The 27,661-nt window shown below is 33.7% G+C and overlaps 1 protein-coding gene across 2 annotated transcripts; it reads right to left on the bottom strand.

The window, feature by feature from the left end:
• Positions 1–6,285: 6,285 nt before the first annotated feature.
• On the bottom strand, positions 6,286–25,746 carry LOC110720110 (beta-glucosidase 18-like). Of its 2 annotated transcripts, XM_021899108.1 has the most exons (13): positions 25,475–25,741; positions 25,308–25,374; positions 21,345–21,403; positions 21,059–21,134; positions 20,817–20,891; positions 18,654–18,695; positions 12,968–13,013; positions 12,328–12,580; positions 11,787–11,902; positions 11,422–11,677; positions 10,777–10,879; positions 9,670–9,772; positions 6,288–6,836 (listed from the first exon to the last, which is right to left on the bottom strand). In XM_021899108.1, exons 1-13 carry the CDS (start codon positions 25,631–25,633, stop codon positions 6,641–6,643), a joined length of 1,551 nt encoding a protein of 516 aa, XP_021754800.1. In that variant the 5' UTR covers positions 25,634–25,741; the 3' UTR covers positions 6,288–6,640. The 2 variants fall into 2 exon arrangements, with proteins under 2 accessions (XP_021754801.1, XP_021754800.1); XM_021899109.1 differs by lacking the exons at positions 21,059–21,134; positions 21,345–21,403 and having other exon boundaries at positions 6,286–6,836; positions 25,475–25,746.
• Between the last annotated feature and the right edge of the window lie 1,915 nt (positions 25,747–27,661).

Genomic DNA, 27,661 nt, shown 5'->3' with positions numbered 1-27,661 from the left:
TGGTTGGCTTTGGGACACCGAATGTGTCCTATGATCGGACTCACCCCTGCTAGACCGAGAGTAACTCGGCCTATAATGAGAGTCATGAATTACTGGAGATAGGGAATCCTCCTTGTATGATCCTCCCCCCGAGCCGGCACCCTTGGGAGAGTTCCGGTCCGGCGAGGGTGATGGTGTAGGGGTTTTAGGCTTTTCGCCCGCTCCTTGACGGAGGCTTTTGCTCTTGCGGTTCTTAGCCATTGCTGCTAAGATAATTGCAAGATGATCTTGGTTAGGAATTTGGCTTAAAGATTTTTGAAAGTCTTCCCCACAGACGGCGCCAAATTGTTTCGGGTGAAAACAATGGGACCTTGCCGAAGGTCCACTGAAACGGAGAAGGCTGGATTCGGTCCAAGTTATGTTGGGCCGAAGGTTTCCTGCACAGTAAACACACGTAAACTAGCCTCGGGGGTGTTGCCGAGGAAGGCCCCTCCGATGCTAAAGTCAGTACAATGTGTAAGAAGAGGACACTATGCAAGAGAGTTTGTTGCTTGAGGCTTTGATGGAATATATCAGAATATATCAATGAACATATGAATGAATGAACATATGAATGAACATATGAAATGTATCAATATTGATGGCTTTTATACCTCATCATACATGGAGAGGTTGGGCCTTAGCCCAATTGGCTTGCTTTGTGGGCTGACCTTTGACTTTAGCACAATTGGAGAGTTGAACCTTGACCTTGGGCTTTTAATTGGATCATTTAATGCCTAGGCCCAATTGGACTAAATTGGACCCAAACATGTACTAAATCTATTCTTTCCGTTTTCTTATATTATACTCACTTTGTCCCTATATTATTGCCCCATGCATGGTATTTTTTGGCATGGTCAGAACTTTAAAACTTTGACAATTAATCCTCTCTAATTTATAAGTGATAATATAGACAGTCAAGCGGGTATAACATATCTTTTTATTATATTAGATTCATTTTAATGTCTAATTTAAATACAATGTCAATTTTTTGTAATAATATTTTAGCTTATATCTATAAAATTAAACTCTTCATGTTTTAATATCGAGATGTATCTTGGAGGTCATGCATGCATAGTCAAATAATTGAGCAAAAAAATGGGGACATAGGGAGCATGTATGCTCTTAGATTCAAATCTTGCTCTTTTAAACTAAGAGAGTGACTTTAAACTTCCTTCTTGAATACCCTCTCAGTTTGTGTTTTTTTTTTTTTTTTTTTTTTTTTTTTTTTTTTTTTTTTTTTTTTTTTTTGAGACGGGGTTGTGATATTAGCCTCGAAAGGTAATTAAATTTATTTTCTTCCTTTGCCCAGTATGAGGTTAAAAAGGACAAGTTTTTTCGCTCTCTTCAATTGAAATCAAATGATACGTATAATTTTTTTATTTCGACCAAATAAATCAAACAAGACATTATTCTCCTTGCCCTATATAAACAAAGCAACTTAGACGTGAAGAAATCTACCCACTGAAAAGATGCAATTTCATATTTTTTTTCATTAACATACCAACTTTTCCAAAATCACAAACTTTCATCCAACAAATTAGGGGCCAACAAATTAGTGATTTTCTTCTACAAAAATACATTATGCACGTGGTCTTAAAACTAATAAAACCAATAAAAATAGGAAATTCATAAGAATTGAGTACTCACCATATATATGAATTTGAAGACATTTGTGGATCTACCTTAATTATGTGTAACTAGACAAATAAGTTTATTAGTTTTATTAGCTGGATTTTTATATGACTTGGTCTTCATATCAAACAGTATTTAGCAAAATATAATTATTATTATTAGTACCTAGTCATCATGAAATGACCAAACAACCACCTTTGTGTCTTTGTAATGTACAGCAACATTCCTGGCTCCACATATCAGCACTTAGCTGCGCCTGAGATCTCCATACTACCTTTTTTCCACTCAAATATTATTACTAAATATTAATTAATCAATCAACTAATTTAATCAATTAATTAATTAGGTGTAAATAAAAAAGACATTTTTTATATTTGTTTTCTACCTATTGTCTTCACTTTATTATAGAGTATTCTTGATTATTAAATTATTGATGATTTTATGATATAGAATACCGACCACCATCATCATCTCATTAGCAAAAGGCCAAATTATCTCTTTCACACAAATGTAAAAGTTATTAAAGTTGATAATGGATTATTATTGGTCTTTCTTTTTATTATTCTATACATGAATAAAAGTGACCACATTATATTGTCTTTTGATTGCACTATTGAAGAAGTTTAGGATTTAACTTTTTTTTATCTTTACCTATATAAAAAAATCCTTTTTGTCTATACGATTTGTGTAAGCTTTTGTTTCACAATGCAAGTTAATGTCCTTCCACTACTTCCCTTTAATGGATCACACATAAAACACCATCAATCCATCATGCTAATTATTCTTACCTTTATTTTATTTTTTTCTCAAAGAAAAAAATACTCTATAATAATTAAAATTCTAAAGTGAAAGCATGAAAATTGGTCGATTTATAAACTTAAATTGTTAATTAGTGTGTGTAGATATCAGATATAAATGGTTCATCATTTGTTATACAATAGAACTTACTAAGTGTGTGTAGATATCAGATATAAATGGTTCATCATTTGTTATACAATAGAACTTACTAATTATCGCCATGAATTCAAAGAATAATTTAAACTAGTCATTTAAAACGACTAAAATTTAAAGTTGTTTATATGTAATGAAGTTAGGTTAAGGTTTAAGGTTCTCTTCGTTCAACTCGGTAACAAATTAAGTAAGATTCAAGGATTTTGATTTGAATTCATGTTGAGTAAATTACATATCGAGTTGGAATTTATATCAAGTCAAAAAAGAGGTCAAGTTGAATTTGGGCCAGACCAACTAAACAAGAATACATGTACTTTTGTATTATAGGTTACATCAAATTCAAGTTTTTCTTTGATTATGCACTGATGTGTCTATTTTAAATAGTATTTTACCTCCATCCCTTGGTCATAATTAGTAGTGTTTTTGGCTCTTTAGAGCCACTTTTATTACTAATTGGTGTTTTCTAGTGTTTTCTTAGATTTGGTTGACTTTTGCAGGGATTTGCACTTTTGGAGTATTTTCCCGAGATATTTTTGAGCAATCACGAGCATTGGAGAAGCACGACCGGATTTTATAGCCCAGGGCCGGTTAGAGCCATCGAACCGGTGATTAAGGGCTCGATATAGGTGATACCGGGGCATTTGGACTGAGTATTCAAGACCGGAAGAGGAAACCCAGATTGGCCCGAAGAATTGGAGCCCAATCGTAGTCCAAATAGTGGCCCAAGAGAGCCGCCCGGCCAAAGAGGCTGGCGCCCGGAGGCGCGCCCGGTCGGGCGGGGAAGCTAAGGTCGGCGCCCGGTGACGCGCCCGGTCGGGCGCAAGAATAGTACTGAAGAGCAAAAAGGTGCGCCCGATCGGGCGCGTGTAATTATTAGGAGACGATTAGCGTCGTTTTAGTTTGTTTTAGTTTAGGGTTTGTACGGAGTATAAATACTCCTCCGTAATACGATTTTAGGATCTCTCTCTCTCTCTCTCTCTCTCTCTCTCTCTACTCTACTCTTTCTTTACTCTCTTGATTTTCTTTCTCTTAAACCTTTGTTCTTAATCTACTCTTAATTTCAGATTTATTTTGGTAACGATTTCTCTTCTCTTAATCTTAGTTGTTTATTTTATTCCTTTAATCATGTCTTGCTATATTGTTTTGATTACTTTAGTTTCTATTATGTGTGAGTAGTTTTCTTTCTAGGGTTTATGGGGATCCATAAGTAATATGAAGGGGTAATTTATTGTTGTTAATTATCAATGCTAGATTAATTTCCTATTGATTGATTTAATGCTCTGTGACTATATTAGGCCTAATTTTTTATGCATGAGTTTGACAATATTGATTCGAGATTCGACAGATGAGGATTGATGTTTAGGTCTAGTTTCAATAGGCATGTTAATTTATAAATGGTTAGGTCAAGATTCGAAAGATGAGATTTAATACCGGTAAATTAATTGAGTGATTATAATACGTAGCGAAATCCCTTTGTAATCTGATTAATGTATGCATTGATGAATGATTATTATATTCTACCCTGCAATATTATTTATTGGTGAACCTATGCCCTAGATCTTTTTATATATTATTTTCTCTTTATTCCGGATCTCCGTAGTTTAGTTTATTATTCAATTATAAATATTGGTTACCTCATAATCTAGATTATAATAGTTAATTAGGAATAGAAAGATCCGTTTCTCTGTGGATTCGACCCTACTTCCCTATCTACATTAGTTAGAGGATTTAGGAATTACTTTTGATTTGGGGATATGACTTTACCCTGTCATGCACTAGCTAGTTTAATTTGGGCTCTAATTAACAATGAATGATCCGTTTGATTTAGGTGTTTTTTGAAATTGAGTGTGGACGATTTCATGGAATTTTTGAATGAATTGTCACTCTTTTTTTTATGGAGAAAAGAGGAGCAAGCTTAAATTAAGTTAAAGAGTTGTTGGCTTCCCAAAGAGTTGCCCAAAAGTACAGACCGTGGTTCATCCGTCCTATTGATATTAGAAATGTTTTGTTCTAAAGCCTTAGTACAAATATTAGGAGGAACAGATATAATACAGAGCTGATTCAAAAAATTTAAAGTTCCTCTTGCATTTTTTGCCAGAATGTCAGCCACGATGTTCTTGCCCCTCTCTCCATAGAATAGCTTCACCTCATGTTGCTCCTGTAACTGCTGCCTGCATATGTTCAACTTTGGAGTTAGAAAATAATCTGTGCTTTCATTTATATCCTGTACTATAAATTTGCAGTCAGATTCAATTAGACATTTTTGCCATCCCCGATCTTCAGCCAAGTCAAGGCTAGAGAAATGGCTCGAATTGCTACCTCCTCGAAGAAGTATAGCCTCTCCATTGAAAGCCTTCTATCCAAGACCCTTTGTTGTCTCTACACACACCAACACATCCAGCTTCTTTGGAACCAAAAAGAAAAGCAGCATCAACATTTATTTTGTAGAAAGGAGAGGGGGAGGAATCCAATGATGGGATGTGGGCTTTGTTCTAGTGTCATGTTTTGTGGAGTAAAACCATTCACTAGCAGCCCACAGACGACATTGATTGGGTTGTAGAGGTTTTGATAGGGATATTTGCTTTAGAGAATAACCAGTTGTTTCTTCTTTTCCAAATTTGCTAGATAGAGAAGCAAAATATGATGTTCCAAGGGAGGTTATTGTGTGAAGAAATTTTTGTTTTGAGGTTTCTGAAGAGCCATATTTTGTATGACTCTTAGTGTTTTATTGGAAAACAAGGAGGGGTTCCAATTTGATTCCAAAATTCAGAGGCTCTGTTGCAATAAAAGAATATGTGTTGAGCATCTTCCCATGAGGAAGGCAAAAGGTACAAAAGGATGATGGAGTGACTTTCCTGAGATGCAAGTTTGCTGCAGTAGGGAGTCTATCCCAAACTAGCTGCCACAGGAAAACCTTTATCTTTGGGTAGGTGTTACTGCTCCATATAATGTTCCGATCCCAGTCATCTAATTCTGGAACCCCGGGCATTTGTCTCATGTTGTCAATGATCCACTGTTGTCAATGAATTGTCACTCTTTAAGCGGTGGAATACTACTTGTAGTATATTTTCATACTAATATTTGTTTATTTCATATAATTTACGCAAAATTGATCTCAACACTCTAAATTATAGCTTGGGTGCACCCAACACCCCAAATTTTGATTAATAACAGGCACACCACTAATTATTGATTGAGCTGCAATAAGTGTCATATATAACCTCTTAATTATAAAAAAATGTCTTACTTTGAGTGCCCAAAAATTATTAATAGTATGCGTTGGACTTCAATATAATCAATAGTTGGTGGTGTACTTGCTAGGCTGCTACTACTTAAAGTTCAGGGTGTTGAGGTCAATTTTATCTTAATTTACAATGCCTTTTTTTTCTCTAGTAGTTCACTACACGTCTACACTGGTTTTAAAAAAAAAATATAAGTGGTGACACGTTAATTTGAAATAGAATCCTTGTGTCCAAATAAATTATACTCTTGATCTTTATGCATAAAACAAGACAATGTGTGTATTAATGTATACCCAGTATATAATTAACATAACAAAGCTGTAAAACAAATGGGTAAATACAAGTTTATATGCCAAAAAAACGAATATTTGTTAATTTGGTGACATTTATGTAAATATATTGAAAAAGCGTGGTTATTTATTCAGTATTTTTGGTCAGTTGTCCAATTACTGTTTGCAACTTGCTTTTATTGTTCGGTAAGAAAATTACACATGTACCCCTCAACTACTTGTACATGAAAAGACGTATGTACTCCTCCACTGATACCTGAAAAGACAATTATACTCCCAGATAAACAAATTTTGTTTATTTAGGGAATTAACTAGGTACAACTCAAAAAAAATGTATAAATATGTTTATTTGGAGAATTAATTGGATACAATTCAAAAAAAATGTATAAACAATCAACATAATGAATTGAACGGAATTTGCCAAAGAGACCTTATAGTCATGTTATCATTAAAATTGCTCATACATCATTTTCCTAGGTATGTGCAATAAACAATAATTGGGTGCTAAAATGTACTAATAGTTGATGACTTTTCACCATTTGCAATGAAATCTTTAAACCACTTGGCGGAAAGTCTGGGCGTTCGTTTCATGGTGTTCCGATCCACATAATAGAGCCCAAAGGTGATGTTATAGCCTTGTATCCATTCAAAATTGTCCATAAAACTCCATACAAAATACCCTTTTACTTTAGCTCCTTTCCTACCATTTTGTACCAACAAAAAGCGTGCTCAAATTAGTACAATAGCGTCCATATAAACTTTGAAGCAAGATAGTTCTACAATTGAATTATTCAATTATCTTTATTTATTTTTTTCGAATATATAAATCTCATGTTTTAGATATCACCTCTTATAAACTCTTATATATTCCTTAAATCGAATTGACTTTTACAAGAAAAAATGAAGGTTAATACTAACTACTATATAATCAATAATGATTGTAACAAAAATAATACTCGTATGAAAGCTTGATTGTAACGTTATTTGGACTATAACATTGTTTTCTTAACTTATTAAGCTTATATACTGATAGTTGACTGCATTTGCCAATAACAAGAATTTTATATAGGGGAAGACTCTCGTGAGAGCTCCTTCTATATGTGAGAACACTCTTTATGTTCTAAATTTTTACTCTTATGTTCTAAATTTTAAACCTAGTGTTCTAAACTTTTCCTCAGGTGTTCTAAATTAAATAAAATGTTCTAATTTAGTACTCACATGTTCTAAACCATAAATTACTTAAGTTTAATGGTATAAATTTTAAATAACTTATTCCAAAATTTGAACTTATATGTTCTAAATTTTTAAAGGAGTGTTCTAAGATTTTTAATTATATGTTCAAGATTTTAAAGCGCATGTTCTAATTTTTGCTCGTATGTTCTAAATTTTTATTCACATTTTATTTTATATCAGTTGTTCTAAAATTTTATTCACATATTCATAATCTTAAATCAAATGTTCTAAATTTTATTCATACAGTATGTTCTAAATTTCATAAAGCAGTTTTTTCTAAAGTTTTAATCACTTATTCTAATTTTTAAATCAATTGTTCTAAATTAGTATTCACACAAATCACTACAAAAAAAAAAAAAAAAAAAAAAAAAAAAAAAAAAAAAATCAATATAGCATCAACTAAAATTTGTTGCAATTCACCAAAAATCCGTTGCCAACTCTATTTAGCAATGGGTTGGAAACAAAAATTTGTTGTTGCTAAAAGGCTTGTTGCCATGGGATTTTGGAAACCAGTTGCAACACAATTTTGTTGCAATATTGCATCAATTTAAATATAGTTTCCATGATTGTTGCTGTTTTTGGTACATTTGTTGCCAACTTTGGCAACAGATTACCATTGGTTGTTGCTAAAATTAGCAACAAATTATTAATGTTAGTTCCTAAAATAGCAACAAATTATTAATGTTGGTTCCTAAAAATAGCAACAAATTATTAAATTTGATTCATAAAAATAGCTATAAATCATTAATATTGGTTGCTATCAACACTACGAGACAAAAACCCAATCCCTATTAGCAATTCGGTTCAACCCGATCCCGACCTTTACCAATCTGAAATCTCACTCAGGTTAGGTCAACTCGGCTCGACTTTGCATGTAAGGCTCTTTGAATCCCTAGTCTCAAGAATCGCATTTGGTAGGAGTCGAACTTGCGACCTCAAAGTCAAATTGTGAATCTCTTACCAACTATACCAAGTACTATTTGTTTACTTCTATGCATATAATTTACAATAAGTGAACAGAGACGAAATTGAAAAATTTGTCTCCAAATTAGGGACAAAATCAAAATTCCATCTCTAAATTAGAGACGAAATTGAAATATGTCTCTATTTGATGTCATTTTAGCAACAAATAATTTTATACATTACAGCAAAAAGTGGCTTACATATAAATTAACAACAATATGTAACACAACTCGTTTCCAATGGCAACAAACAAAATAATGTGTTATCAATTAGCAACAATAATTTAGAAGACTTGTTTCTAATGGAAACAATTCAAAAATTCATTGTATTTGTTTGTTTCTAAATCAATACAAATAAAATTATTTGTTGTCATAGTCTGTTACTATTTGGCAACAAGAGAAAAATATGATGCCGTCTAGTAACAACTAGTAAGACAATTTATTTTAAAAAGCAACAAATCAAAAATATGTAGCCATTGTTTATTAAAAACTAAAGCATAAAATGTCGCTTTTAATTAGGCAATGAAAAAATTTAGATTCGTTGCTATTTAGCAACATTTTAAAAATCTGTTGCCAAACTTAGTTGCTAAAAAGCTTTTATTTTTGTAGTGAAATGTTCTAAATTATTACTCATATGTTCAAAATTTAATTTGAGTCACATGTTCTGTTCTCATTGATTGAACTCAGCTGAACTGAACTGAACTGAACTGAACTGAGCTGAACTTAGCTGAGCTGAACTGAACTGAACTGAGTTCAACTGAACTAAACTGAACTGAGATGAACTGAACTGAACTGAACTGAATTGAAGTGAACTGAATTTCAACGTAAGAGAACATGCCCTTGACTCGTATGTTCTAAATTTTAGATTAGTTCTTATATAAGTATAAAGTCTCACATATAAACCTATTCTCACTGCATCTCTACCAACATTTTGCTCATTTACCGATGTGCTTTTAGTGGCCAATATTGCGGCCGTTAAATGTAGCGAATCAGGGTTTTAACCTACCTCCGTTTTTTTAGTTTATAAGTATTCATTTTGGAAGTTTATTTTTAGTTGGCACGTTTCCTTTTTGATAAGTTTTTATCACTTACATTTATTAGTGTATCCAACTTGCTTTATCATTCTCTATCCTCTCCTTAATTTGTGTGTCTAAATTGAACATGTCAATTAAATAGAAACGAAGAAAGTAGTATATACATTCACTCAAAAAAAGTGATAGCATGTTGTTCCACAAGACCTAGGCCAATTAATTAGCTAGAGCTTAATTAAATCAGACAGATAATGATGCATTAGTAGTTTAATCTAATGATAATATCAAGAGAATGTTGAGTTCTGACCTCATAGCCTTGGACATAGATGCGAGATACGTTTGGTGGAATTTAATCCTTGTAAAATCTTGTAGCAACTCTGTTCCTTCTTGGTAATTCGGTGGGCAGTACCCTGAATATTACACCGGATAAATTAAAATATTATTTACGTTCTTTTCATTTCTAACATTACCAAAAGCATTGTAAACATCTATAATATTATTAAAATTCATGGGGACAACATGCTCACGACATGTGTCACTCATATGCCACATATCAACATAAGCACTGCATGTTATGCTATGTGTCATCCCTCTTCTCTCACCATATTGAATTGTATTAATGTTTAATCTCTTTAACAAAAACTTTTCATTGGTCTAACTTTAATGCTATATAATATAGTAGTGTTTAATGTAATTAAATTTTTTTTTTCATATTGACCTCTTATTACATTTTCATTTAGTTATTAATATTGTTCAATATTAACTCTTCTAAATTAATTAAATCAAACATATAATTTATTATGATCCAGGGCATCGCCCGGGTCAATAACTAGTTAACATTGTTAAAATCCAATATATTTGCCTTAATATTTCAATACAACTTTTGTCATACACTTATGATTTATTTAATCATAGCTAGCATGGCTAGCACGGTTCATTAACATCGTTATTGAATCATAATTAAATCTATATTTGTGTTTTCTTATAATTTGATTTTGCCTAATCTTTCTTGCATTTGTCTTATCTAATTTTGTCTGAATTTATTTTATATAAATTTTTTTTTAAATACAGAACATGAATTGAAATTATTATAGTAGTATTATTTTATGTAAATTATATATCTTGCTTATTTTAATGTACTTGAATTTATTTTACTTTGTTTGAACTTAATTTTGTAGAATTTTTTTGAGTTTATTTTGTCCGAACTTATTTCATCTGAAATTTTTATATAAACTTATATGGAACATTATCTAAAATTATTTATATATACTAGAATAATATTAAATAAATAAGAATAAAATGAAACAAATAGGCACTAAGTTAAGTGCAATTTTTAGAATGACATTTTGATCATTTAAATTACAGTACCTTTAATTTGATAAATCAAAATTGATAATAGTAGTGAATTACTTACCATTTTCTGTAATATAAATACTGGTATTTGGATATCTCAAACTCAAACGATTTAGAAGCTTCTCCATTCCATAAGGTACTATGCGAAACCCAAAAACGCCCATCTGATAACATATTTAGAAAGTATATTTAGTAGGGTTCAGTTAAATTCCGGTATCACTAATTTATACTAAGGTTCCGTTCTCATTAATTAACTGAACTCAGCTGAACTGAACTAAACTAAACTTATTAATTAGAGTTGAGTTGAGCTGAGCTGAGCTGAACTGAACTGAAAATAAACGTATGAGAACAGGCCCGACCTAAGTCTTAAAAGTGTATATTCTATTTGATTAAAAAAAAGGCAAAAGGTCATCTTTATTTCTCCTTAACAATTACTCGTACTTAATATAGTACGGAGTAGCATTAACACTTTGTTTGGATAAGAAAAAAAATAAAGAGTGGAAAAATCAAAATTCCTTTATTTGGACAAGGGTTAAGGCTGGATTTCCCTCTTATTTAATTTTTCGAATTGGAAAGATTTGGAGAGAAAATGGAACTCCACCTTCACCTCTAGTTTTCTTTAAATTATTTCACTCTTCTTCATTTCTTTGTTTTGTTATCCAAACAAAGTGAAAAGTTGAATCGTAAAGCAGACGAGAAAAATTACCTCGTCTCCGATCGGAATACCATTTCGAGCTATCGCTCTGCCAGTATATCCTCCAATAGCGCGATTTTCCGTTGAGGTACAATCATTGGAATTGAAACAGTCAAGTGCATAAAATGTGGAGTAATGATTTATGCCTATGAAATCAATACTTCCTTTCAATAACTCTACTTCTTCTTTACTAAACTTTGGTAAGTCCTTTCCAAGATATTTGCGCATTAAGGCAGGATAATTTCCATATATTAAGGGATCAAATATCCTGCATACAAATTAATCAATGTGTATAAGCATGGACGCATTTGATTAACAAATTAAAGTTAATCAAGCAAGCTAAGCTTATTAATTTCATATATGTATATCATACGTACCAGTCGACATTGAAAGCGTAAGACCTTTCTACAGCTTGGTAGCTAAATTCATCATTTGTGTATGGTTCATAATGGAAGGCATTCGCCGTTAGACCGACAATTCCACCTTGCTTAGGCTACAAGAAGAAAGCCATGTCAAAATGACATTAGTTATGGTTTTAATTGAAGTAATAGTACATTAGAGTATGGTACATGTTAAAAGACCAAGTCAACCAAAAGCTTAAGTTGATGGTTAGCATGAGTCCTCCTCATACCCAACGCTTAATATTCAACTTGAAAGTGAGGGGTGGATGAGATTTGAACCCGTGATCTTTGTGTTACGCTGGCTCTGATATCATGTTAAAAACCAACTCAACCAAAAACTTAAGCTAATTGTTGAGGCCCAACAATATGTTTTATACTGTACGTAGTTATTATTATGTATGCCGGATAATAATTTACATACGAAATATAAAGGTCATAGTTGTGCATTAGCAAGTATGTCAATAAGTGATACAGATTCTAAAATAGATCGAGGGGTATATATAAAGGTTTAGCATACCTGAAAATGGTTTCGATATAGTTTAACGGCCTTAGCATGTGCAATCAACATGTTGTGAGCAGCAATTAGAGGTTCGACATCTGAATTACCAGCAGAACAGTTACCAAAAGGAAGTGAACAACGCCTTGGGGGAAATGTTCCTCTCATATAAGCGAATTGAGTGAATACATTAGGCTCATTTATAGTCATCCAATTCTTCACTCTATCACCGAACTTCTCAAAACATAGCTTTGCAAAATAAACATATTCTTCCCTACACAACGTATGTCATTATTAGAAGTCGGTTGGTTAAATATGTTAATGTTGTATTTATGTTAAGTTTATCTTGTTAGGAGTTTTAGACTTGTCAAGTTTTTTTTTTTTTTTTTTTTTTGTATTGTGTATATATATTGTCGTGGTAATCAGATCAATGCAAAGTTTAAGCCGTTTTCTCTACAATATTCTTGACTTTAACAGTTATAATTACTTAAATTATGTGTTACATTTTTTGCAAATGAAAGCAAATTACTTCTTTGAAGGACAACCAAAATAAACGTGTTTAATGCAAGTGTGTAAGTTTTATGTGTCCTGCATATTGAAAGATAAAGTAATAAAGCAAGATTTTAGGGTGAAATCTAGCTTTATTAGTATTGTGACTTACTGCATGTGAGGACTTAGCCAGCCTCCATATCTATCCTCGAGTTCTTGTGGTGTTGATAAGTATATTAGGTGACTCGTACTTCGTAGCTTTGTCCGCCCGATCGGGCGGACATTGCCCGGTCTGACCGGGTGGAAGAAGAAGAGGTGCCTGGCAAATTCGTTGAAGAAGCTGCTCTCGCGCCCGACCGGGCGAGCCTTCGCCCGACCGGGCGAGCCTTCGCCCGATCGGGCAGACCTTGCCCGGTCTGACCGGGCGGTGGGGGTTGGATACGTTGAAGCATTCGTATGGAGTTTTCTTCTCGCGCCCGATCGGGCAGACCTTGCCCGGTCTGACCGGGCGGAGAAGGAAAAATGCGGAGACGCGGATTTTACGATTTAAAGTTATCTTTTATGTTATCTTTTTGCCCAAGTATCTTTTATTTTAGGGATTAATATAAAACCTCCCTAATATTAGTATTAGGGTTAAGAGAGACAGAGTGAGAGCCGTTCTTGAGAAATACAAGAATCATCTTTGTAATCTTTGCAGTTTATAGTGAAATCATTCGATCTCGGTGCCCGTGGACGTAGCTATCACATCGATAGTGAACCACGTAAATTCTTGGTGTTGTTCTTATTGTTTGCATTGAATTTCTTTATTGTTTTCTTGTTTGTTTTCGACCTTTGCTTCCGCTGTCGCACAACAATTGGTATCAAGAGCTCAGGTTCAATCCTTGGATAGTTTCTTGAAGATAACAATGGCAGGAGATTCAACAATAAGAATTGAGAAGTTTACCGGGAAAAATAGTTTCGGGCTATGGCAAATTAAGATGAAGGCTCTGTTAAAACAACAGCAGATATGGCGTCCGTTGGCTCCAAAGAGTACTACTTCGGAGTCAGGAGACGGACCGACTGACTCGCAGTTAGAAGTTATGGAAGAGAAGGCACACTCTACCATATTACTTAGTCTTGATGATCAAATCATCACGGAGGTGGCTGATCAGGAAACGGCGGCTGGATTGTGGCTGAAGCTGGAGTCATTGTATATGACTAAGTCGTTGACCAACAAATTATTACTGAAACAGCGGTTGTTTAGCCTCCGGATGCAGTCAGGTACTTCCTTACGGGAACATCTAGAAAAACTTAACTCTATTTTGCTTGATTTACGTAATTTAGATGTTAAAATTGATGATGAGGATGCTGCGTTGATTTTACTTGTATCTCTACCGTCTAGCTTTGAGAATTTTGTAGAGTCTTTTGTTGTTGGTAAGGATTCTATAACCTTAGAAGAAGTGAAGGCAGCACTTCATACTAGGGAACTCAGAATGAAAGCTACGAGTGATAATGGGGATAATGGTAGTGGGTTGTTTGTTAAGTCCGGAAAGTCTAAAAAGAATAAGGGGTTTAACAAGGGGAACAATGCTGGGTCGGGTGCTGGAAACGGCAAGGATGGATCTAGTAAAACTACTACTAAAACATGTTATTACTGTAAAGAACCGGGTCACTTTAGGAATAATTGTCCGGTGAGGAAAAACAAGTCCCAGGCTGCTGTAGTTGAAGAGAAACCGAATAAGAGCTATAATTCAGAGGAAGATTTAGCATTAGTCAGTTCTGCTAGGTCTGATGATTTATCTGATAACTGGGTTCTAGATTCGGGGTGTTCGTTCCATATGTGTCCACGTCGAGATTGGTTTGATACATATGAACCTCGCAATGGGGGTATGGTTATAGTCGGTAACAATGCTCCATGTAAGGTCACAGGTATTGGTTCCATGAGGTTGAGGACTGTTGATGGGCGGAGGTTAACTTTGACTAATGTACGGCATGTTCCTGCTTTAGGAAAGAATCTGATTTCATTGGGTACCCTGGATGAATTGGGGTACAATGGTGTGTTTTCAGATGGGGAGTTGTGTATTTTCAGAGGTTCTGAGTTGGTACTTAAGGGTATCAAAAGGAACACCCTCTATGTTTTTGAGGGTGTTACACTGCCTAGTTCTGCGGTTTGCGCATCTGTATCTCACCAGGAGATGACTAAGATTTGGCACATGAGGCTTGGTCATATGGGGGAGAAGGGGATGCAGCTATTGTCCAAGAGGGGTCTTCTATCCGGGGTCAAGGTTGCCAACCTTGAATTTTGTGAGCATTGTGTGTTTGGTAAGAAACACAGGTCAAAGTTCAGCAAGGGTGCTCACATTACTGATGCAGTGCTCGATTACATCCATTCAGATTGCTGGGGTCCATCTAGAGTTGAAGGTATGGGAGGTTACCACTATTTTGTGTCATTTGTTGATGACAAGTCCCGATACACATGGCTTAGGTTGCTTAAGTCAAAGGATGAGGCCTTCAAAGTTTTCAAGCAATGGAAAGCTTTGGTGGAAAATCGACAAGGAAGGAAGATCAAGAAGCTACGAACGGACAATGGGCTAGAGTTTTGCAAAGACGAGTTTAATCAGTTCTGTGCAGATGAGGGTATAGGTCGGCATCATACTGTCAGGAAGACACCACAGCAGAACGGTGTAGCAGAACGGGTTAATCAGACACTGCTAGAGAGAGTTCGATGCATGCTCTCTAATGCAGGGCTTGGGAGGAGGTACTGGAGTGAAGCTGTGTTAACAGCTTGTTATGTCATTAATAGGGGTCCTCATTCTGGAATTGATTCCAAAATTCCGTTTGAGATCTGGAGTGGTAAGCTGCCTAATTTTTCGAATTTGAAGATTTTTGGTTGTGTTGCTTATTATCATGTTATTGAGGGTAAGCTGGATCCACGAGCCAAGAAGGGGTGTTTTGTTGGGTACGGGGATGGTGTGAAGGGGTTTAGAATTTTTTCACCTTCGGAGGGTCGGGTCATTCTTAGTAGGGATGTTACTTTCGATGAAAACACCATGTATTCAATTAAAAATGCAGAGATTTCAGATTTGAGAAGGGAAGGAGACAATTTATTACAGACAGATGGGGTACTTGAGGTACATCAGTCTACCATTGCTGATTTACCTCGGGTACAATATATTGATGATGATGCTGATGTTCCAGTGCCGGGTACTCCTGAACCTGAGATTACTCCTACTCATTCTAACTCTGGGGATGAGGTGGAGCAATCTAATCAGGGGTCATCTAGTCAACCTGACACCATTCTTGAGATGCCTAAACGAGTTATCAAGAAGCCTGTTAGATTGATTGAAGAGATGGAGGGAAGAAATTGCTGTGTTGATGCGATGACAGGTTATGCATTGAGTGTAGCTGATGATGTAGAGTCATTTGAACCTGCCACATATAAACAAGCAATTAGTTGTAGTGAGTCTGCGCAATGGCTTGCCGCAATGGGTGAAGAGATGCAGTCTCTTTACAAGAACAGAGTGTGGGAACTGGTAAAGGTACCGGAAGGGAGGAAGCTTGTGGGTTGTAAATGGATTTACAAGAAGAAAGAAGGGTTGTCGGAAACTGAGCAAATACGTTTTAAGGCTAGGCTAGTTGCTAAGGGGTTCAGTCAGGTAGAAGGGGTTGACTTTGTTGAGATATTCTCACCTGTGGTTCGACATACTTCTATCCGTGTGTTATTGTCAATTGTAGCACATTTTGATCTTGAGCTGGAGCAGTTGGATGTTAAAACGGCTTTCCTTCATGGCGATTTGGAGGAGGAGATTCTGATGAAGCAGCCCGAAGGATTCGAAGTTCCTGGAAAGGAACACTATGCCTGCAGATTGCTAAAGTCATTGTATGGACTTAAGCAATCCCCCCGACAGTGGTACAAAAGGTTTGATTCTTTTATGGTTTCACAAGGTTTTGACAGGAATTCATATGATTGCTGTGTGTATCATAGTAAGCTGGATAATGGTTCCATGATTTATCTTTTGTTATATGTTGATGACATGTTGGTTGCCACAAAGAATAAATCTGATATTGCTAGATTAAAGGAGATGCTTAACTCGGAGTTTGACATGAAAGACTTGGGTGCAGCTAGGAAGATTTTGGGTATGGAGATCTACAGGGATCGGGCTAGAGGTAAGCTTTTCTTGACTCAGAAAAGCTACATTGAAAAGATTCTGTCTCGTTTTGGGATGGAAAAATCGAAGCCTATAAGTACGCCAACTACTGTTAGTTGTAAGTTGTCTTTGTCTATGTCACCTCAATCAGAGGAGGAGTTGTCTTATATGTCTAGAGTTCCATATGCAAACGCGGTTGGTTGTTTGATGTATGCTATGGTCTGTACTAGGCCGGATATTGCGCATGCTGTTAGTGTTGTAAGCAGGTTTATGGCTCGACCTGGGAGGGAACACTGGCAAGGGGTGAAAAGGATTTTTCGCTACCTGAGAGGGACAGCTGATATTGGTCTTGTGTACGGGAATGGTAGGGAATGCTTGGTCACTGGGTACAGTGATTCTGATTATGCAGCTGATGTGGATACCAGGAGGTCTGTGACTGGTTATGTGTTCACTTTGGGTGGTTCTGTGGTTAGTTGGAAGTCTACATTGCAGTCATCAGTTACGTTGTCAACTACTGAAGCTGAGTATATGGCTTTAACTTCTGCAGCTAAGGAGTCTATTTGGCTCAAAGGCCTAGTAGGTGAACTGGGTATTGCACAGGATTTTGCTACAGTATATTGTGATAGTCTAAGTGCGATTTGCTTAGCTAAAGATCAAGTACACCATGATCGGACGAAGCACATTGATGTCAGGTATCATTTCTTGCGTACTGACAAGAGGATTAAGGTGAAGAAGATTGGGACTGCTGACAACCCGGCTGATTTCTTCACTAAGCCTGTTCCGTTTAGCAAGTTTAAACATTGCTTAGACTTGCTAAATATTGATTACTACGTGATGTAGTAGGCCCTGAGGGGCGAAGTTGGGGAGCTCCTGGTGTAGGTGTGTTGGCATTAAGGTGGAGCTTGCCCGGGGCTTGTGATGCAGGTGGAGCATTATGAGTTGTTATACTTGGAGACGAGTATGTGATGGGTCTTGGTTGAAGACTTATCGGGATGTATGGCTTATGCATGAGTCCTGCATCGGGTTTGGCTTGAGATGTTTTTTCACTATGTCTTGATGGGGTCGTTTGCTGACTACGAGTTCTCGTCAAGGTGGAGATTGTTGATAAGTATATTAGGTGACTCGTACTTCGTAGCTTTGTCCGCCCGATCGGGCGGACATTGCCCGGTCTGACCGGGCGGAAGAAGAAGAGGTGCCTGGCAAATTCGTTGAAGAAGCTGCTCTCGCGCCCGACCGGGCGAGCCTTCGCCCGACCGGGCGAGCCTTCGCCCGATCGGGCAGACCTTGCCCGGTCTGACCGGGCGGTGGGGGTTGGATACGTTGAAGCATTCGTATGGAGTTTTCTTCTCGCGCCCGATCGGGCAGACCTTGCCCGGTCTGACTGGGCGGAGAAGGAAAAATGCGGAGACGCGGATTTTACGATTTAAAGTTATCTTTTATGTTATCTTTTTGCCCAAGTATCTTTTATTTTAGGGATTAATATAAAACCTCCCTAATATTAGTATTAGGGTTAAGAGAGACAGAGTGAGAGCCGTTCTTGAGAAATACAAGAATCATCTTTGTAATCTTTGCAGTTTATAGTGAAATCATTCGATCTCGGTGCCCGTGGACGTAGCTATCACATCGATAGTGAACCACGTAAATTCTTGGTGTTGTTCTTATTGTTTGCATTGAATTTCTTTATTGTTTTCTTGTTTGTTTTCGACCTTTGCTTCCGCTGTCGCACAACATGTGGCAAATCAAAGTGGTGAATTGTCACAAATGGCTCGATTCCTGCACAAAAATTACATATTAATGACTAAACAACCTTGAAATTACCTTTATAGCCAAAGTGGAAATAATTTTTACTATTATCATCTTTGATCCTTTAGTGAATAGTGATTTCCTAATTTTTTTTTTTCTTTTTTTAAAGAGCCACAAGGGTGAGTGATGAGAATCGATCCCAAAATCACCTAGAACCAGGAGGAGAGATCTAACCACTTGAGCTATCCCTCACTCTCTTCCTAATATAATTGTGGTTGCTTGCTAGATTCAAAGATAGGGTGCAAGAGGTTTAACTAAGATACATTTATTCAATCACAAAATTTGACTTTGCTAATGATGTTGACCGAAATTTGATCTTAACTCTTATTTACCACCCTCCAAGACTATGATCAATTATTCTACTTAGAAGTTAGAATCCTTTGTTTGATATGATCATGGAATCAAATTGCAAGAATGTTACTTTAAAAAAGTGCTTAACAACTACACTTTCTATCATATATTCATATTCCTGGCTTTTTAATTTATATGCACTAGATTTATTTTGAAAAATAAAACTTGAGACCCTTTTAGTTTGGGCCTTATGGTAAGGCCCACCTTGCACACCCTCTCAAATAAATACGTAGTTGATTTGTTAGTTGTTTTCAATGAATTATGCTTTACAATTACCAATAGAGGTGCCTTCAAAAAAAAAATTAAAAAAAATTAAAAAAAAATTACAATAGAGGTAGATAAGCCACTTTCCATGTTTCTTGATTATATCAACTTCTCTTCTCAATTATTTTATGTCAACTAAACAGCTCATGCAGTTCTTAAAAGTTATCACTTTTTGGTTTTTCCTCTATTTGCCTGCAACTATATTAGCATTTGGAAATAGAAAATAATATGAAAATAAATAAAGCTTGGATAAGTTTGGAGTTTAAAATAATATCTCCGTTTCGTATTATTTGCAACGATTAGACGTTTTCCCTCTCTATTTTATATCAAATCGTTGTAAATAATATAAAACAGAGATAATAATGATTGTTCACTATGTGACACTCATAGGCCTGTTATAATATCGATTTAAGGTGCGTTCACTTCACTTAAAATTGACTTATCTTGCTTGTGTAGTTACATTATTAAAACTAATATAAACTTAGTTTTTCTCAACATATTTAAACGTAATGCAGTACAATAGTTGTATGTGGTCATACATACAATAAAAATATAACAAGGTGAAGGAAACAAAATCTTAAAATATAATATGGTCATATAGTTTAAATTATTATATAAGGTCTTGTTCACTTCACCTTAATATATTCAGCAAAAATAATTTCAGTTCAGTAAAAAACAGTAAATTTAGAAGAAATATAATACTTTGGAGTATAATTTTAGATAAATAATTTCAATAAAAATAATTTCAGTTCGGCAAAAATAATTTTAGTTCAATAAAACTAATTTCAATTCAGCAAAAATAAGATGAAATGAATGGAAATTTGAGCTAATGATTGACTAAGGGCCTGTTCATATTTACTGAACTAAGCTGAACTGAACTGAACTGAACTGATTGGAGCTGAACTGAACTGAACTGAACTGATTAGAGCTGAACTGAACTGAACTGAACTGAACTAAGCTGAAATGAATATTTTATGAGAGAGGGAAATTAAGAGCTGAACTGAACTGATTGGAGCTGAGCTGAACTTAACTGAACTGAACTGAAAATAAGTAAATATGAACAAGCCCTTTCATTTCAGTTCAGTTCAGTTCAGGTCCAATCAATTCAGTTCAGTTCAGCTCCAATCAGTTCAGCTCAGTTCAGTTCAGTTCAGCTCTTAATTTCCCTCTCTCATAAAATATTCATTTCAGTTTAGTTCAGTTTAGTTCAGTTCCAATCAGTTCAGTTCAATTTAGTTCCAATCAGTTCAGTTCAGTTCAGTTCAGTTCAGCTCAGTTCAGTAAATATGAACAGACCCTAAGTTAAAATATTTCTAATCTGATTCGATTTGAACCGACCTCCAATTTTATCTAGCTTTTAGGCTTGGACAATAATTTTTTAACAGCCCTACATACCACATTGCCACCCTAAAGAAGCACTACTTGTACAAAATTATTAAAAGATAAGGTTAAATAAAAAAAAAAAAAAAGTCATACCTTTTAGCAGCAAATTGTCAATAATATTGTTGTAGAACATGAGCCCACTTGGATTGATCTCACCAAATCTTCCCCCTGCATTACGTGAAAAGTCGTCTTTAGATATAAGAATAGTTGCAAACAATTTAAAATATATACGTAATTTAAATTAAACAGCTAATTAATATATCATTCGACAAAATCAATAAATTAAATAAAATACTCGTATAAATATGATCATATCTATAAATCGTGTTACGTACTTGGTAGGATTCTGGTCCATGAGATTGACAATCGATAAGCATTTACTCCTAAATACTCTAATTTATCAATATCTTCCTGTCAAAATGCGACATTTTGCAACATATATAAGTATAATACGGAATATGGAGTAGATTTATTTGAATTAAATTTTATACTCCCTCCGATTTTTAAAAAGTTCTTTAAATTTTATTTTAACAATATTATTTGAATTAGAATATCATTTAGAGACAAAATGATGTAAAAACACAAATTTGAGAAATGGAAAAATAAATAAAATAAAATAACCATGTAACGATGGTAATGATCATCGGCTATATCTCCGTTTTCTCCTCTCCCAGTGTTCCCTGCAAGATGGTATCCTTTATTAAGTATTCATGTATATACATTATAAAAATTGACGTTCTAAAAATACATACGGAGTATTTATCAATATTATAAGGTTTTTTTTTTTTTTTTTTTTTTATTATTTTTTATGATAATTTTTTCTTGTCCTTAACATATTGTGGCAAGTATCTCAATTCTCAATATGGAGGGAGCAAAAAGTTAACAATGTAATTGATGCAGAGTAGACTACCTCCGTTTATTATTATTATGTTCAGTATTTAGTAAAAATAATTGCTACACATTATGTACGAAAAAATATTTTCTTTCATATTTAAGTTGTCATTTTTTCTTAGGTCTCTCCATATCACATGTTACACTATTTTTTTCTCTCCATTCAATACTCAAAAACAAATTGTGATTACAAATATGAAACAATGGTAGTATTTATCATGTCTGAGTCTGTTGTTTGGTGTTTGAATCTCATGCACGCATCAAGCATTTGAATGTAATTTAAACTTTATTGTGCTCCTTTCATCCAGAATTAATAACTAGCATCCTATACATTTTATTAGATCAGATCATTTTAAATAGATTACATATAACCTATGCTTAGTTTAATTACTACTTCTCCGTAGTCCTTAGATTAATGTTAATATAAGTCATCAGATCTAAAAAAAAAAGTCTTCATATGGCAGTCCAAGGTATATTAAATATCTAATTTAATAAAATACTTGATGGCTGGTACAACATTACTTACATTAGTATGTCAAGGATCAATAATGTATCAATTTGATGCAACATCAACTAAATATAACTTCTACCAACAAAGTGTTAACTCAATTGGTAATGTTCCTACCTCAAATAATCTTAGAGGTTTGAAGTTTGAACTCTACCAAATGAGGGTATTTAGGGGTAGGGATTCCTTTACCCTTCCCTCTAATCCCAACTGTCTGGTCTGTAAATACTGGACCAAAAAAGTTGTGAGGGTTGAGGTATGATTAGGGTACTCCTTACCAATTAAAAATACTAAATATAATTCCTTAAAATGTATGTACACATTCCTAAAATTGTGACCTAAACTAAATATTTTAATAGCCATCCCAACCCCCATTTTTTTTTTTTTTTTATTTGTTTTGTAAACAAAATTGGCTTCAGCTATGGCATGCTTGAGTGCAGCCAACAATACGACCTTAAGTACGTAGGTGCAGCCCACACCATGAACTATAAGGTTAGGTGCATGAAATGACCACATAAGAAATAATATACTACGTACAAGACTTCCCTCATGAAAAAATAAATTAATAATAATAATATACAAGACTATATTATCTAATCTATTTTGAAATTATTCTAATACTCGTATTAAGAAATCTAAATTATCAATCAATAACTATATATTAAAAGACACACCATCATATCAATGACACATGTCAGTTTCTGGTGTGTCCTTAGTATTTTTTTAAAAAAAAATATTTAATAGAAAATTTATTTAAGGAAATTATTTGTAAAATTTAATTACTATATAAATAGAAATGATATTTACCTTTTTTTTTTTTTTTAATATTCACATTCAATTAACTAATTAATATGGAGAATAGAATAGCAAAATATAATCTTTGTAAATATTTTTTAAAAATATGATCTTCTACTATAAATTTCATAATATCCGTTTCAAGGATACAATTGAGATAGACAAAAGTTAATGACTAAAAACGAGATATTACAATATATGATCACTAATAAGTATATACGCACATAATTTTTTTTTGTCAATAGCCGTGCATGGCACATTGGCACGGGACCTAACCTAATAGTATTATAAAGTAATGCCAAGGTTATTAAATGCTATAAATTTCAAAATAATATTACAAAAATAGTGTAAATTGGTGTAAATAATATTTCATATGTCTTTTTTTTTTTGCCCCATTTAACTTTACGATTTCTAAAATGCATCTTAAAATGTATATAACTTCAATTTTATATGCATAAAAATAATAAAAACTGCTATTAATAAAATAGACAACGAGACAAATCCATCAAAACCCCACTGGATTATATTATCTCATATAGATTAATGAGAATTTATAGAAAAAGTTTTACCAGTTTGGCTCAATTATTTGCAATGTGGCAAAAAAAATGACAGAGGGAGTACTTCCTCCGTTTTTTGAAGTGCTTGAACTTTTTATGTATAGTATTAACTTGACCTACTTTAACCAATGTTTGTGAAATATATGTAAGATAACATCTTACTTTGTGGAGTTGTGGATACTCATTTAAATCGTTTCAATGAATATTTTAATAATATTCAGTTGTTATAATTTATACATATCATATAACTAATATATAAAGCTAAACTTTTAGCCAGGCAACGAGATAGCGACACTTGGCGCTCCAAATTTTCGCCAAGTGTCGCGCCACGTAGGATAGAGTTAAATAGAATTCAATTTGTATGATAAAAAAATTAATTTAGAATTCTATTTTCAATCAAATTTGGATAGAATTTTAGGATAAAATTGTTAATTTAGAGTTTTATTTTCATAAAGTATCAATATTTCATATGTACAAATTAAGTAATAATTTTATAAAAAAAAAAATTATTACAATCATAAATTATCATATAAATTTATTTTTTGTATCATAGTATTTTTTTTGGAGCGAAGGAATTAGCTCAAAATGCACCACATCCATTATTTATAATGTATTCTAATCAATTAAAACAATATACTTTACAATCTAGAGTCATTTCGGACAGGGTCAATATTTTAGGTTACGGGTCAAGAAATGTTTTTCACCAATGTTATTATTAGTCATTACATGCCTACTATATAGTTTAAATCACCACAAAAACACATCAATTCCTAAGTAATTTTGTATCAATGATATGTTTTAAAATTTGACATATAGATTAAGAATTTATCTTAAAATTCAATAAACAACCCGGGCATCGCACGGATACAAAACTAGTTGATAATTAAAGATATTATTGATAAAGTTATGCAACAGCATATGTGTCAAGTCGCAATAGAACACTAAAAAAAACATAGGGAGAATATTGTTGTTTTTTTTTTCTCTCTTTTAGCCTACAGACTGCATTTCCTAATTCATTAAAAAAAATTATAAGAAGTATATGATCAAAATGATATCTATCAATCTATATGTGTTCGCGGTGCATTTGTGTAAGAAAATTGCTTCATGTTTATAATGTGTGATTAAAAGTGAGAGATAGGTTAAGTGGTTAAAATTTCTCTTTCGGTTTCAGGTGATCCTAGATCGATTCCCATCACTCGCCCTTATGGTTCTCTTAACAAAAAAAAAAAAAAAAGTGTGGTTAAAAGACAATGTGTTTATATAAAAAAGAAATGACATTGTGTGGTGATTGCCCAAGTATTTGGTTGCTATAACAACATTAATGTTGATATACATTGTCATTCCATTCTAACGTGTGGCACACAACGCAAACTACTTGATGGTTATGGTCCTATGGTACACTAGTAAACAGCTGGATTTATCTATTCGTAACTTACTAGCTTGTTGACTCTTTGCCTTGTGAAATTTAAAATTCTTACGCAAACCACCACACCAATATCCTTCTTGTATAACAGTCAAAGGAGATGAGTGTATAATGCACATGTTATTACAAAACTTTTTAGTTTCCTCGAATAATTATGAAGTATTTAAATTCATTTCCTTCTATTTATGATGGACTATCTAAACTACTACTTCATCGGTTAATTATTAATTGCAATAAAAGGGTATTATTTGTAAGACATAAAATATTCTTTTGTTCTAATTAATATTTTTAACGGATGAAGTAAAAGACTAAACCGATTATTGAAATCCAAAATAGTTTATATACTATATCGTATAGTATTCAGTATTAAAATCGAAAGAAACTCATGAAAAGGTATAAAATTTATTACATACCAGGATGATGAGTGAAAACATCCCAATTATTGAGGCTCTTTCCATCTTCAAGATAAGCTCCTTCTATCTGATCACACACAAAAAAACACAACTAATAAGTCAATATTTTTTTTTCTCATTTTTTTGTTAGAAAAGATGAGATAATAATAGAAAGGATGATGCTATACTTGGTATGCAGAAGTGGCAACCCCAAATATAAAATCGTCGGGAAACATCGATCTTGTTACGACTTCTTCTTCCTCTTCGACTTCATGGTTGTGTTTACTTTGAACTAGAAGAAGCAGAGAGAAAAAGAAGAAAGAGAGCAGAGTTTTTTGTAGCAACATTCTTTTTTTAAGATAAATTTCTTTTTGGTTATTTCTAGCATTTTCCTTTTGAACTTTCTACTTTTATAACACGATTAGGGACATGACAAATAGAGGAGAATTATTTAAATGATCAATTATTATACGCAACGTTGTTTTTTCTAATTTTTGTCATTTTTTATTTTATCTTGTTAAATTCTTTGGTTGTCAACCAAATTTTGTGATCCTATGAATGCTATGATGTGACCAGGGAGAAAATATATGTGGTGATTGGTCCAATGGGCCATGAATTAAGCATTTATGGGGATGGGCTACAACATTATTATGTACCCTTTAGTTCTTCATGGGTGTATCGAATAAAACATAGCTATAAAGGTAGTTGTTAGATGTCAACAAGCTGTTAGATGTGAGAATTGATTATTTAAGTATAAGTGTATTCGGTAAAGTAACAATTGACTAGCTGTTACATATAATAATAAAAAAAAATTCTTATGTAAGAGCTACCTCGAAGGCTCTAACTTCAAAATTTAATATTTCTAACTTTTAATAAAAACTACTTTTACCACTTAAAGCTACCCCAATCACTACATTGCCAAACATTCAAATTTTTTGTTAAATAGTGGTTTGACCTATTCAAATCACTAATGTCAAACACACCCTATATAGGGGCTTCATAATTGAGGGTGTAGTTTTTCAGATTAACCATTGATTAGAAAAAAGACGGGCAACTAATATACCCAATTAACAATAGGTGATATTGTTGTAAAATAAGGAGAAATATAAAAGATTGAGAGGGAATTGAAATGTGTATTCTATTTATATTTATATCTACCCTGCGACCAAACCCCGCGCCCACTCGACTTCCCAGCGCTACTGTCAGGCCGCGGGGCTGACCTGCGCCCGTAGGTTCTGAAGAGCAGCCAACGCAGCCCACGACCACGAGGCTTCGTCGCTGCACATACATCTTCACTCGTCCCTTGATCTATCGATCTTATTCGTGCCACGTCATCTTTTATCATCCAATAGCATTGCAACTTTTGTATTTATTATTTTCTTATTTCTTTTCTTTATTTATTTTTAGATTAGTTTTAGGATAATATAAATACTTCAAGGGATATTATTTTTCCCTTATGCCTTTTTATACTTTTTATTTTACGTTCGTTGTAGTTTTCTCTCTAGCCCTAATTTTCTCATGGGCAACTCCATGGATTCACCATGGATTGTTCTTGAGTTTATTAATTTTATTCATTGAGGTAATTTTATTTCTTTATTTTAATTATGCTTTCTTTATTAGATTTAGCTTTAATTATTTCTTTCATGTTTGAGTAGTTTAATTTCTAGGGTTTGGGAATCCATGTTTATACTTTAATTCTTGATTGATATTATTTATGATTTGATTATTGATATCTCTAATTGATAGTGTTTTATTGTTAATCTTGCAACCTGATCAATTGTTTGATTAATTATTGTTGATAAGAGTTTGAATCGAAAGATCTTACTTTTAGAGGCTTCCCTACAATTAGCAATTCTGATTATGTTAGCGACCGTACTGCATATGTTGAATTGAGAGCGTTAAGACCCGACCGTAGGCTTAGCAATTGCTCTAAAAGATTGATTGATTGAATTGTTATTGATATTTGATAGATCTAGAATTATAAGCATGGTGAACCACAACCCTAGGTCTTTTTATTAATTATTTTTTCCCTATTTTAATTTAGACTATATTTTCATCCCAATTTCGCGACATAGTTTAGTTTCTCCATACCTTGAAAGCTAGATTGAATAGCCATCTCTCTGTGGATTCGACCCTACTTACCCTACTACATTGTTAGTTGGTTTTGTTAGGAATTTATTTTTGACAAGTGTACGACAACCTATCAAATTTTGGCGCCGTTGCCGGGGAGACGGCTTAATTTGATTTGACTTTTATTTTTGGTTGAACTAAACTTGTATATATTTTTATTATTTATTTTGTATATATTTCCTTTTGGTTTTACTCTGATTTTGTCATCATGGCGTGGTATGATTATAATTCGTATGGGATGAATG

This window comes from Chenopodium quinoa, unplaced genomic scaffold, assembly GCF_001683475.1.
Source record: "Chenopodium quinoa cultivar QQ74 unplaced genomic scaffold, ASM168347v1, whole genome shotgun sequence".
NCBI classification, from domain to species: Eukaryota; Viridiplantae; Streptophyta; class Magnoliopsida; order Caryophyllales; family Amaranthaceae; genus Chenopodium; species Chenopodium quinoa.
This window is presented reverse-complemented; position numbering and strand designations above follow the sequence as displayed.

Bases quoted from the DNA above. Each gene is read 5' to 3' on its own strand.
- LOC110720110 (XM_021899108.1), bottom strand. From the start codon at position 25,633: ATGTTGCTACAAAAAACTCTGCTCTCTTTCTTCTTTTTCTCTCTGCTT. The intron at 11,678-11,786 runs GTACGTATGATA...ATTTGTATGCAG, and splicing joins TACGCTTTCAATGTCGACTG to GATATTTGATCCCTTAATAT. The intron at 9,773-10,776 runs GTAAGTAATTCA...TGTAATATTCAG, and splicing joins TATTTATATTACAGAAAATG to GGTACTGCCCACCGAATTAC.